Source organism: Clarias gariepinus, chromosome 15 (assembly GCF_024256425.1).
Source record: "Clarias gariepinus isolate MV-2021 ecotype Netherlands chromosome 15, CGAR_prim_01v2, whole genome shotgun sequence".
Taxonomy (NCBI): domain Eukaryota; kingdom Metazoa; phylum Chordata; class Actinopteri; order Siluriformes; family Clariidae; genus Clarias; species Clarias gariepinus.
The window spans coordinates 16,957,706-16,972,212 of NC_071114.1; the positions used below are offsets into that span (position 1 = coordinate 16,957,706).

At 37.5% G+C, this 14,507-nt stretch overlaps 1 protein-coding gene across 15 annotated transcripts in view; it reads left to right on the forward strand.

The window, feature by feature from the left end:
* ptprsa (protein tyrosine phosphatase receptor type Sa) overlaps positions 1-2,536 on the forward strand; it is a 266,166-nt gene extending 263,630 nt beyond the window's left edge. For all 15 annotated transcript variants that reach the window (XM_053513183.1, XM_053513182.1, XM_053513193.1 and 12 more), the window contains one exon: positions 265-2,536. In XM_053513183.1, the coding sequence (XP_053369158.1) occupies positions 265-333 (69 nt within the window). In that variant the 3' untranslated portion in view covers positions 334-2,536. The remainder of the gene's footprint in view (positions 1-264) is intronic.
* The last annotated feature ends 11,971 nt before the right edge of the window (positions 2,537-14,507 follow it).

The window sequence follows — 14,507 nt, forward strand, 5'->3', positions numbered from 1 at the left end:
TTAAAGGTAAATGCTAGGCATTTTATTAAGGCTCAAGAAGTTTATGCCTAATGGTACCCATTTTATGTAGTCTTAAGAAAATAAGTACACGAAAGTACACTGTCCTTTTTTCTGACAGTGAATAAAGTTTTACTTTTTAGAATTCTGTAACTTTATTTAGTTTGAGATGCATGCAAAAGGCAAACAGTTTTGAAAAGTTCTTAGAACTTTATAAAGCTATGTATCAGTTTATAAGCAGTTTTTTTTTTTTTCCTGTTTGTACAGGACGAGTACCAGTTTTGCTACCAGGCAGCTCTTGAGTACCTAGGAAGCTTTGATCACTATGCAACGTAAGAAGCCATTTCCTTCCCCCCTGCCCAGTGCCCCCCTCTACAGCCTCCTGAGCCATAGGAACCTGCTTGAAACAATTGAAATAGTGACAACTATACAAAAAAAAAATATATCAACAAAGAAAAAAAGTAAATAAACCCTTTTGTGAAGTAAAAACAAAACCACAGAGTGTACTTGGCAGCAGATTCCAGGACCATCATCGTGAAAATCCTAATTGGACCGCGCCTAAACCAAGGCAGATGGAAGGATCCGTTTAGAAACCAACTCCCTGTACGTACGTCCTCAATCATGAGACAGAACCCAAAGTATTGGCTCAGGCCGCGGGGTGGGAATGATGTATAAGTCGGACCGCTTACTTTACCTCAAGTGTTCTGATATGGAGGATATTATTAATCTTTATGTGGACGTATAACTCCAAACCAATCCTGTAAAGATACAACAAAATAATCAGTCAGTGAAGGAGGAGCGAAATAACAAGATTCTCCTGCACGTGTGTTTGAGCAAATGATGATCGAAGTAGACGTGATCGCACCAGACTGGTGAGATGATTGTGCCTGAGATCCTTCAGTGTTGAGTACAGCGGGCACTTGTTAATTCCAGATGGTTCTCAACTAATTTTATCATGGTGGTGGCAGGAGAAGAATTGTAGCTGCAGTCTCTACAATCCCATCCATTTTCCAGACATCAAGGCAAGTTGCAGTCATCTTATAGAAAGTGCTAATTCTCCAGAAGTCGTATCGGTGCTTTTTCGGGACAAGCTAGCCAATGTCTTCACAACACGCCAATGTAGCTTTGTCTTGAAACCGTATGGAGGCGCCTGGAGTGTGACCCAGACAGTATCTTCAGCCAGGAATGTAAGGACCAAATAATTCTCCACTGAGTTATGTTACCTTTGACTGGTTTTCCCACTGCCATGTGCTGTGTGGTTCAGAACCTGGTAGACGTGGACTACCACCGTTACACACATGGAATCATAAGATTGGTACTCGAGTGACCATCATTCACCACAATTCATTGCCTTGAATCTGGAAAGGCTTTTCCTTAGACAAAAAACATACTTTGTCTTGTGTGACCGACCCAACAATGAAAGATCTCTCAACGTTCCTGAAGGCAGTCTACACCATGACAACTGCTTGGCGCTCCCTGAACACTTTTAAGACCCATCATTTCATCACAGCTTCATTGGCCTTTCGCGATAAATCAACTTAGTTAAAACAACTAACAGAAACAGGGCGGTTTGACTTAATGTGCGCATCTCAGAACTATTCATTAAGACTTGAACATATATTTGTGTGACAGGAAGCGGGGAAGCTTCCCCTCTTTTCTCTCCCTGCATAGGTCAAAATGGTGTGTGTGTGGGAGCAAGCGTGTGTGTGTGTGTGTGTGTGTGTGTGTGTGTGTGTGTGTGCGTGTGTGCGCGTGCATACTGGAGAATCCTTGAACAGCAGAGCTTTCAGATTAGTGTGCAAGGGAAGATGCTGATTGCGCTGTGGAAGAGCCGTGTGTAGTCTTTTCTTATTTCCAAAAAGCCTTATCGTTGTTGTAACATTATACAAAATGACAATGTTGTATAATTATTATTGTTATTATTATGATTACAATTAACATAATTTCATTTTAATTTTATCTGTTTAGTTTTATAACATAAAAATACTGTACTTTTTTTTAATAGGAGGAGAAAAAGAGCTGGTTTTGTTCATATTATGTTAAAAGACATTCTATTTTTTCACTATAGAATTGTGGAATGTGGTTGTGTATGTATGTTTATGCACACACACTCACATGCACAGTATATTTAAATGCAAAATACAAAGATGTATCCAAATCTTAGTACGGTTAGTATTTTCCTGTATTTCTATTTCACTTGTGAACATGTATTCATTTGTATTAATTTTTTTTTTTTTTAAATCATGATTTGGAAAACTGCAGCTGGCCTTGTTCTTATTGCTCAGAAAGGTATGAACTTGTAGGTTTGATTTTTATTTTAATCATTATTAGTAATGTGTAGTATGAGGCTTTTTTTTTTAAGTAGAATCTTTTTTTTAGCATTAACTTTTTACTTCTACTTTTTTATATTCACAAGCTCAACTCACCTGCCTTTTATTTTTATTTTATTTTACATTATCATTTACTTTTTTTAAATTTCAAGACTGATCCTGGGCTTGTTGTGTTCGAACAATGATCCTGAATATGATGTGTAAATAAATAAATCTAGATTCTATGTATTTGTATAATTTGACCCTAAAGTTCTGTCTGAATAATTATAAATTTTAAAAATGGAAAAAAAAAGTTATTCAGCTTTCTTTGATGAACTTGGTGTTGTATTAACAGCCTTCATCTCTGATCTATTCTCTCTTTAAACTTTTGTTTAAAAAAAGAAAACATTTTCTTTTTTCCAGATGAGCCCTGACTGTACACCTCAGTGAGCTCAGCTGTCATGAAGTTTTTTTGTTTTGTTTTTTCAGTGCTTGAAGCCAATCCTATGTTGCATTAACAGTTTTCTTGTTCCCCTTTAAATAAAATAAATTTGTGCGTGGAAAATGAACCTGGGAAGGGCTTATGCTCATGGTGCGTACACTTAAATTCGAAGGCATAATGGAGTGACTGCACGAATTCACTTTGAATGAATGGAATTCACTGGTGTGTGGAATCACAACACAGACAGTACGAACCGTTTAGTAGTGGAACTCGTTTCTCAGCATTGCCCGTTTAATTAATCCTTCTGTTTTAACCACTCCGGGTTAAATTACTAAGTCTTCAGTCGGTACATGTGCATACTGTTACGTTTTCATTTCATAATTTTTTTTTTTCCTGGAAATTAAGCTTTTTTTTGCTAACATTTGATTGGAGAGGAAATTCTGAAATCTGGAAATCTAGTGCTGCCTAGGGAACAGGGGTTCAACTTGTTTCACCACGGGACACTCTTCTAAATGGACGGACACAAATCTGGATCGCTTAAGGAATGTGTGGACTATTTGACCTAGTGTTTGGGTCCCTGGTCTCTGATGGCATCAGCCAAACACCTGAATGGAAAGTCGGCTTGATTAGGGAAAGTTCTGACTCCCGCTCAACTACGCATAAAAACAAGCGAATTGACAAAAAAAAATAAAAAATAAAAGAAACAAACAAAAAAAAAAAGAAAAGCCAAAATTCAAAAGTGAAAATGTTTGTCTTTGTACGAAAGCCAAGTGATACTGCTTTCAAACTGTTACTTCTAACGGAAACAATAATTGGTTTAAAAACCACTGTGTATGTAGATATGTTGACTTTGTATTAAAGAAATGTTGTCTGAATGTCTGTTTTATCAGTTATTTACGCTTAACAACAGACACTTCGCTTATGACAAGAGTACAGAAACAAAGTAACCGCCAACATTTACTTTAGTAGCATACTTAAATGTTATTTAATTATTCATTATTTTGCATTATTTTTGCCTAATACTTTTGACTTATTTCGAAAAAAAAATGTAAATTTTTATATATATTTTTATACTTTTATATTTAGTGCATTTTTGACATTGTGAAAATCTAATTTACAAATGTGACTCGTAAAGCTACAAGATAAAATGTTGATGAAGTAGCCAGACTATGATTTACTAAGAAAAAGAAGATAAGAACACGAGTTAATATCTCTGAGGAACATCAACCGTGATGTTTAATATACAGGTAATTCAATGCACAAAGTAAAATGTCCATAAAGAGAGTTTGCTATTCTTTTACAAGGCCACACTAAGTAAGACATGCAAAAATCAATTGCTGTAAAACAAGTTACACTGTCAGTAACTAAAATCTGCGTGATTTTTGATGTTTATGATGTTGATGGCAGGGATGGGAGCTCCGTTGGATGTACACTTCCACATTACATTGCGGGAACCCCTTTAATAGCCTGAACATGTGGAAATGGCTTGGAGCGAGGTCAGCGCTGTATGGGGATGTGGCAATAACTCCCTTCCAAGTTCCTGTAATGTGCAAGTGGTGTAGTTGGATGATTGTGTATTATGTATACAGTTTCCACAGACAGATGCATCTCTTCCACAAGTTATCGGCCGATTTTCAAGGATCAGGCGTTCTACTCTCGCTGAAAGATCACAGCAGTAGACTTCACGGATGTATGGCCTTCTTTAAAACGTTTGCATCATTTAAATGTTTTACTGCCATAAGAGTCTCATCACCATACTGTGCTTGAAGTCTTCTGTAAGTGTTATTCAGTTTTACATCCTCACTTTTGAGAAAGGTTATCACATGTCCCGGTTTTACCTTTTTTTTTTCTTTTTTTTTTGCATAAAAAAAGCTAATTTTACCTAGCAAATAGGTATTATTTTATCATTTGCATATGTGGTGTTTGTGCTACTACATTTACACATGTTGGTGCAGCGTAGAGTGCTTTTAAATGAATCCTCTGTGTTTGATGCAGGAGGTGCATTTTGGATGCTCGTTACAGTATGCAATCACTCAAGGAAGAAACTCACCCGGTTTCAACAATATGTTCAGATCAAGTACATTACGAAAACCTTATAAATGTGCCAGCTTCAGTTCCAATGATTTCCAATGAAACAAGATCTTGGCTGCTAAGGAGTATTTTTAAAATTTGTTGTAAAAACTACTGTACCATTACCAGTCTGTCTGCAGCTCCTTCACCTAATGGAGGTCTAAAAACATTTTTTGCAGTTCCTATCTTTGACCACCAGGTGCATTCATACACCAAGTCCGGCATTGAGCACCCTACTGCACAATAGTGCAACATCTGGAAAGACGGTCGAATCACTGGAACATTGTCTTCTATTTTTTTTTAAATAGCCCATCACTCAAACGACGTAATTAGTCTTTCAGACAAATTTTAAATGTATGGAGTTGAAAAGATTAGCATTTGTTCTATAGCTGATAGAAATGATGCTGTGCGGTGGACAAGCTGGATTAAAAAAAAGGATGTAAATGTAAAAAGATGGGTTTCGTTACTCTTTGTGTTGTAATCAAACGTACAGTTCATTTAGACAGAGGAGAGGTAATAAATCCATTCGTTTAGCCACTGGCTTCCAAAAACAGCTATAATGAAATCTGGCACCTAGACAGAACAATCTTAGCTACGTCAAAATTTCACTCTGGGTAGAAATTGATGGTGTCTTCATTACACTCTAGACACACACACACACACTTCCCACTCATTCTGCCTTCTCTCTGATTTTCCTAAACGCTTTGGACACATCGGTTTCATGTTTCATATTCCCTTTTTTTCTTCTTCTTATATAACTGAGAGTCAGCCGACAGCATGCAGTCTCTTCATGAAAACTACATCAGAATTTTCATATTTACTTTTCACGAGCATCTAAATCGTTTGTGGATCCAGTCTAATCAGTGTGTCGATACACAATAGCTGGGATTAAAACGCCCAAGAGGATGAAACCCACACCTGTCACTGTTTATGTTATTGCCTATCACATGGCCCATTAGTTTAGAATAGAGAGCACAAAGGCCAGTTAAATTTATTGCCAGTAGCTAAAGCCTCCAGGTTTTCGCCCACGTTAATTAAAATCACAGCATCCTTAAATTACGCTGGGAGTAATTCTGTTCTGTTCTCTGTTAGTGTGATATTAAAAACCAAATGTCTGTTCTCTTGCTTTCACTGGGAACAGTACATGAGCTAATATTACTTCCCAGTCAGTAAGCTCAGTGTGAAGCTGTCCAAATGCCAGGGGCCCTGCTGCTCGCGCTCAACCCATCACCTGTTGCTATTTACGCTCCTGTCTCCCCTGGGCTGAGCACATGGCACTAGCATTTTGCTAATCACACCCTCCATCCAGCACATTCTCTTTGACTAAAGAGGCAGAAAAGGGGGAAAAACAGAGTTGCTCATTTATTATTGGGGAAATGAAGGCAAAGCAGGAGGACGTGGGCTTAATTATGCTCAGAGGCAGGCGCTAGCTCATTAGCGCTTGGCTAAGCAGGACATCGAAGTGGAGTTTGTGTCAGAGCACCCAAAAGCCACAAGAATTTGTAATGAATGACAAAGCGATGCATGTGATTATACACAGCCTGTAGCAAACTGACAACGAGTACATTCTCCTCGACAGTTTCTTATACCCAGGATCTGTGGAATGCATGATCTTCTTTATTATTGCTTGCTTGTTTGCAACCAAACTGTTGGCAGAACTTGGTCCTACCTCTATTTAAAATTTTTAATGGTTTTTACAAGTTCAGTTATTCTTCCTTCAGACACAGATCCGGGATATATGAAAGCACTAGTTCTTTAAATTGTTTAGGCTTTAACGATTGTGCAGCTGCTTATTTTGTTAGTTTTCCATAGTAACCTAGACTTGTGCTGTATATTGGATGGTTCGTATGTACAGATTTTTAAAAATGTATGTAATAGTTGATATGGGGATGTTTTCCCTATGTGTTGTGTATTTGTGACCCGTCATATCAATTCAGGTATTAAGTCAGTTGAGTTAGTTCTGCACTATGGCCAGTAGAGTGCAGTAAGCAAATGGATCAAATCTTCAATTTTGGAATAAGAGGATTCCCTCTTTCTTACTACATCACAGAATATTCGATTCTTCCTAGGCACTTCTCATAAACCAGCTCGCATTTAATAACTCATTTGATTGAACAGGTCACATTTAATAGTGCCAGAATTTCCCAACAGTCAGCTAAAGCTGTACATTAAAGTTTGAGACGCCTCCAGAGCACGAACTGTACAGTTTTCTTGGTATGATGACTAACTTTGATTACAAGTTTTGTTTTATTAACTGTAAAAAAATAAAATAATAAAGAACTTTATATTGATTTAGCACTATAGTTAAATACTTTTGATGGTGACAAAGTGCTGTGTGGTAAGATAATTAGCACACTTCATGGTGTACTGTTATAGTAAAATAATCAACTTTGGTATGCAAATGCGAACTCTTCTGCTTACAGTACATACTCGTTCTAACACATGGAATACATGAATTATCTTCCCTATTAGTGCTTTACTGTATAAACTGTGACATAACTATGTTTACCTTTTGTGCAGTTAATCAGAAAACAATGCCTTTTATTACATCTTAAAATCTGCAACAAAAACAACAACATTTGTACCAGTTTTTCTTTAGGTTTGTTTGTTTGTTTTTTTAAATGAAAGTTAAAACATAATTAAAAACCATATTTTAAAGTGGTTATAGTACCTTCAAATGAGTCTGTTTTTTCGCTGTAACTTAGCTGTATTATTAAACCCAAATAGTTATGTCCTCAATAATGTGCTGTATTATAAACTGCTAATGGTTACCGTAATGTTTCTTTAGCAAAAGGATGTAAATGATGCAAAAAAAGGCCCTGAAGTCTAATATGTTCTGAAAGTTTCTAACCCCCCTTTATGCCTTAAATGAGCTTTTGGTTTACAATTAAAATCTCTAATGCTTATGCAACCTCTTGACGTTTCTCAGAGGCTAATGTTAGCAATTTAGCATAGCCTTGAGCTTTGTGTCTTCATGGGGTCTGTGATGTAAGTGAAAGTGTACAGCAGTTGGCATGCCACCATTCTCAGTTATTGTACAGCATATGGATTATTGCAGGGTGGGTGTGGGTGTGTGTGTGTGTGTGTGTGTGTGAGAGAGAGAGTCCCTCTCTTTCACCACAGCAATTTGCCAGCTCTTTGTGTTTATTAAAGAATAACGCTCTGTGTAAAGGCTAACACACACTTCCTCCAAGACAGGTGAAGTCCGCCAAACAAATCTCTTGCTGTGTCACGTGGTGAAATAACACACACACGCAAAGGACAGAGCTGTCAGCCCTTTTCTGTGGATGAGTTTACAGAAATCTACAATTCGATCACCTTTGTGGGACTGACAGGGGAGTGAGAGACAGCGCAGCCAGTTTAGCTCTCTTGGACACTTGGATGGCAGTGGCATCAGGCGGTCGGGCAAATACATCTTTGGTACTTCTTTGAGTTACAAAGCTCATTTTTATACAAGCAAACCCTGACATAAACATCAGCATCAGACCAATGAAATGTTAAAGACAGCTTCAAAGAGAAAATCAGACAGAATGATGCAAGGACATGGTCTGGAAGGAGAGCTGAAAAATTGGCTTCTTTTGTTTGAGAGAAAAGTCAGCTCTGCGTGTGCCATCCGCTGAGAAACGGAGAGAGATCTCAGATAATTTATTCAACAATGACTCAAATATTCTGAATAAAGACCTATTCAGTCCTGTTTGTGATGAATAAAAGAAAAATTCCTGTGATCATAACATAAACCTGCTGAAATAAAGGATGATTAGCTCCTGTGTTCAGTCTGTATTGCTTTGTCTCTCTTGCTCTACCTCACTTCCTCTTTAATTCTCACTTCTTCTTCTTTCACTCCTAAGTGCTTGTCATTACTTTCTAATTGTTTGCATCATGCGGAATTTTGAGCATGATTTAAAAAAATACTAGACCATCTCTCTCTCCTCCACCACCCCATCTGTCTCTCTCTCTCCCTCTCTCTCTCTCCCTCTCTCTCTCTCTCCCTCCCTCTCCCCCTCTCTCTCTCCCTCTTCTCTCTCTTTCCCTCTCTCCCTCCCTCTCCCTCTCTCTTTTTCCCTCTCTCTCCATGTCTCTCCATCTCTCTCTCTCCCTCTCTCTCTCAATCCCTCCCCCTCCCTCTCTCCCTCCCTCTCTCTCTCCTTCTCCCCCTCCCTCCCTCTCCCTCTCTCTCTCCCTCTCTTTCTCTCCATCTCTCTTTCTATCCCTCTCTCTCCCTCTCTCTCTCTTTTCCTCCCTCCCTCTCTCTCTCCCCCCTCTCTCTCTCTCTCTCTCTCTCTCTCTCTCTCTCTGTTTCAGGCACATAATTAACTGGAGCTTTATTTCTTATTCAAATGGATGTAATTATTCAGCCCCATGTGCTGTGAATAGAGAATAGAGACGAGGCTCAGGTCAAATAAATCTAAATGTCTCTGCTGCTCTCTTATGGTCAAAAACTAAAATGCGGTTTTTTTTTGTTTGTTTGTTTGTTTGTTTTTGTTTTTTAAACCAGCCATAAGAATAAGTTAGAAGAATTTAATATGGAAGGCCCACCTCGCAACTTGCAGGACTCAAAAAGGATCTGTTACTGTATGTCCGGGTGCTCCGTACTGTACCTGTGTAGCACACCTTCAGAGATCTTGTGGAGTCCACGGCTCAATGGGCCGAGCTGTTCTGCCAGCACAGGGGCATTCTGCACAATAGGTAGACAGGCACTGTTAGGGTTTTGACATAAAATGTGTTAACATGCTGCTGTCTTCCTCTCTTCCTCTTGGTCCAGATATTAATGCTTCCACATTCTCTCTCTCTCTCTCTCTCTCTCTCTCGGGATAATTCTTCCTGGTTTATCTCCGGAAGAATGCCTATACAACTTCCACTCTTTGTTCTCCTGGATTTCACCAAAGGATATTAAAATGGCTTGTGTCCTTTTGAAGTACCAGATGTACACTACCTTTTGACACACCTTCTAATTCCTTGGTCTTTCCGGATCCTTTTTTATTTATACATAATAAAACAATGCTGCAGAAATCAAACATGTACAATAATCTCCTTTGAACTTATGATCTGTGAACCCTTCATAATGGCTCTAATCTGAGATGATGTTAATTGGTGATTTCTGAGGCTGGTAACTTTGAATGATTCAGTATAAATCAGGCCACAGTTTTTTTCAACTTATCATTTATCAACTAAATAGATTAGAGAAAAAAAATATAATAAAAAAAAATCCAATAATCTGCATGCATATGAATAGGTCATGTGACTGTCCTCAGAATTAACCAACCACATTCACTCTCATGTTCCAAAGAAATTATCGTACACGTGTCATCAATTAATGCAGATTAATCTCAAATAAACCTTTTCTGTTTCTGTAGGATTTTCTTTATATTGTATTGGAGTTAAATGAGTGCGGAAGGTGTGGTCCTTAACGAGCTTAGAGCGCATGTACTGCTCCTCAGGATCTGATGAAAAATATTCGCACTTTAAATAATGCTTGCTAAAGGCAATAATTCATCAAATGTAATGAGTTTATCATTTATTTTTTCCTAATGTGTCTGGATCTTTATAAAATCTGTTGTTACATTTGACATATGTAGAGTTGTGTACTGTATGTGTATGGGGTTTTTTTGAAAACTAAATACAAAATGGCTCAATTCTTAATGAACATTGAACAGTCTAAAAAAAAAACTCTGGATTTAATAACAATCAGTGTTCCACATAGAGAGAAGTTAAAGTTGTTTAAGGTCCATTTACAAGCCTTCAATCAGGTGTTTTCATTAAAGCTATATACTCAATTCAATTATTCTTTCCAAAAGAGGTCTCATTAAATATATTTCTTGATGCCACTGATCTTTTTACCCATGGCTTACAAATAACTACTTATTTATATATATTTATTATTATTATTATTCAATTATTATTAAGTGCATCCCTATATATTTAGGCTGAAAAGATCATACCTTGCATATCTATAACTTGGGCAGTATAGCAAGCATTATGTGTCTTACGTATATCACATCTGATAACTATTTTTAGAGAGAAGTACAGAAGCTCTATCTGTTTATTTGGCACTGCTGTAAGTTGATATCTGTCAAGAACATATCTCTAAGTGGACATAGACAGGTGTTACTGATCCTGTCTCAGAGTGTCACTGTGAGTGTGTTGTACAATGATTACAGTTACAGAGAGGTCAGAATTCAGACACAGGGCAGTGCTACCTCCCAAATGATGAGCTTAGACAGTTTTATCACTGAGTTGTGAAAGAAAGTATGCTATAGTCTACTATAACATGTTCATATTAAGAATATTACCTCTGGGGGAGCACTTAGATATGAGAACTCCATGGTTCCTGATTACTCACTCACTCACTCATCATGTGTATATTGCTTTATTCTGTATACAGGGCTGTGGGGGTCCCTGATGCCTATCCCAGGAGACACCAGGCGGGGTACACTCTGGATGTGGTGCCAATCACAAGGAACACATGCCTAGACACACACTACAGGCAATTTGGGAACACCAATTAGCATAATCTGCATGTCTTTGGTCTGTGGGAGGAAACCGGAGTAACCGGAGGAAAACCCACCAAGCACAAAGAGAACATGCAATACAGTATCTATGCACACAGACCCGTAGGTTACCTGATTAATGTCCGATTAAAAGTTACACAAACTCCTTGATAGTGATGTCATTTAATGATGCAACAACAGTGACAAGGAAAAGTGCAGTTTAAGGTTATAGTTTGTAATACTAATGTTGCTTTATACATCACCTGGACAAAGAAAAAATAAGCAGCAGATTGACAGATTCAATTCAATTCAATTTTATTTATATAGCGCTTTTAATAACGCTTTTAAAAAAAATTTTTAAGAAAATTTTGGAATGATGCGGTTCATGATTATAAAGGCTGAATACTTGCTTCTATCTGTACATCAATATAAGAAATAGCTGCCATTTATACGTCTATCCTGTGATCGTCTAGAGCATCAGAAACTGTCATTATTTATCTGTATGATGCAATATCAGTGCATGTTATTGGGCAGTATTATATATTATGAGTCTTATATCACATACTCTTCTATACCAATATCGAGTACTAGTACTAGCTGGTTTAGTTATGACTGCTTGAATTTTTTGCTTGTCTGTTTTGCATACATTTTTTTGATAAGTAAATGCTTTCGATTAGCGTTTTTGATTTAATAAAACAAGTCATGACAATGCTAATAGTGGAAATTTTCAAAGAGAAACAAAGCTTGGCCATCTCTTTACCATTAGTGTGTATGTAGATCACAGTATAACAGGATGTTTTAGCTCTCATATGCCATCTAGGTCATGTCACTTTGAATCCTCCATATTTACACATAATATGCAGGTGATTGTGTAAATGTTGTTTGCATTGCCGCTGACCTGCATGCACATGTGCAAGTCACACCAAAAATGATCTGGTCTTAACTAACATTCATCAAGGACTTTTTATCTGCATGTCCCCAGAGGTCTCCTCCCTCAAATCCTTATCATGTTCATATCCTGTTCTTTTATTATACAATCTGAGGCCGCAGTGAAAATACTTATATTTTGCATTCTTTTTTATTTAATACAGCAATTTTAATCAGAAATGATATCGTCAGCAAATTGTGTGTAAAGTACACAGTTGGCATGTAGTCTACAGTAGCTAGTTGGCATGCAGGCATGAGGTCCAGCCCTAAGGTAGAAGGTAGAAGGTCTGTAAATCTCAAGACTCCTCATGAGGTAATCTTCACAAAAGTGAGGTATTACTAATTACTCTGTGAAGATGCCCTAAAATTGACTTTAGTATGATGATTCTAGTATGATGATGTTCTTTGGGCTGCTTCTGTTGTGGGGTTGCGGTTCCATGGATTTGACTTGGCACAGGTTTTACACCCCTCCATTTTTATCTGGGATTGGAACCAGCACTGGGAATTAAACACATGCCTCAGGCATCATGGGGAGAAACCTACCACTGTGAGCCACCATTGCATGAGAGAAGTCTGACCTTTTGTACAAAGTATTTAACATGGTCAATATCACACATCTGCTACTGGAATAGGGACAGAAATAGTATTTTTTTTAAAAAGGATGCACGTCAGAGACCTATTCTTCACACTGAGAAAAAAAAAAATACTTTATAAATACTTCTAATTTTTTAAACCAGGAGTTTCCATTTTGTGTTGTATTATCAAGAAACTAGTGGAAGGAGACAACCAGAGAAGGTTGTCCATTTTATTTAACAACTATGTTAGTCATATCAGGAGGACATTCTCTCACTGAATCTTGTGACCTAACAAGGGCTCATGACCCCTACTTTGGGTAGGACCCCTGTGTATCTAATTACATTTTTTTGCTTGTTCTATTACTTGATCACTATTTGGCAAGATAGAAAAGTCACATAAAAGAATGTACTTAAGGTATTTAGTTAGGGCACGATCATATAAAAATCCATCCCTACTACAGCCTCCATCACTGTGTTTAAAAAAAAAAAGTGCTTAAAAGAGTGCTAATGTGATGACAATATGAAGGACGAGTGAAAATCCAATGCCACAAATAGATTTGGAAATCAATTATAGCACGTCCTTGACTTAGTGTTATGTGTTATAAAAGTCGCATGGGCACTGAGTTGTTGGCATTCACACTACACATTCACGCTGCCAATTAATCCGACAATATCACAAGTGGCCCAACAGACCCGTCTGACAGACTCCTAATTCAATTACACACAGTCACTGACTCTGGGCTAAATGAACCTGAACCATTGTGCTGTTCTCTGTAAAAGGCCACTGGACTCACACAGCTGTTTTATTTTAGTTCTTTTTTTTTATTGTTTTACTGCAACTCCCATAATTCTAGTTTAATTCAGTGTTTAAGAGTGTTTACTGTTTTTGCATTTGGCTCATTTATTTAAAATATATATGATGACGTGTCTGGATTTTAGCTAACAAGAAGTTAACTAGATTAACTGTTTGACTGATTGATTGATTGATTGAATGGTTGGTTGTTGTTTGTTTGGTTGGTTGGTTGGTTGGTTAGAATTGATGGCCATTAAATGAGAAATTAAAAGATTTTTTTTTTATCCTGCCCAAAAAAACAGCTGATTAGAAAGATATTATGTCCCATTCAAGGTTAACTTACGAACAGAGAATTGTTTAATGGTGTGTAAGTTTTGTTTGTGGCAGACAATGGTGTCTATCCCATTAAGTTAGCTAATGCTAATGCAAAACAAAATATGCTCCTGAGGAATGCAACTGTCCACTGTTTACCCCATCATCTGGAGATTACGAATTTAAACCCTAATCATGTCATTTGCTCCGATATCCTTCAGGGGGGAATGGCATTCACTCTTTCCTCTGTCAGTCCCAGCTGCACAGGCTAATCGTGGGAACTTGTGATCTCATACAGTTGTAGTAAATGAGAAGGAGAGCAGACTGTTGCTCTGTTACGCAAAAATAAGCAGCAGTTGTAGATTTACAAGTTTGGTTACTGTTAAATAAATGAACAAACAAAGAGAAGATGACAGTTTAAACCGGGACACTGTTACCGAGGCAAATACTTATTAGCTGTTTATGAAGTTAATTACCCATCTGCTTTCTATGGCTGGTTATACTTCATGTTAGCACTTGCCTGAGCTTTAAAATGTAACCACAATAGCATTGAATTCTCAACAAGATCACTGCAGCTGCAAATCACAAGTGTGT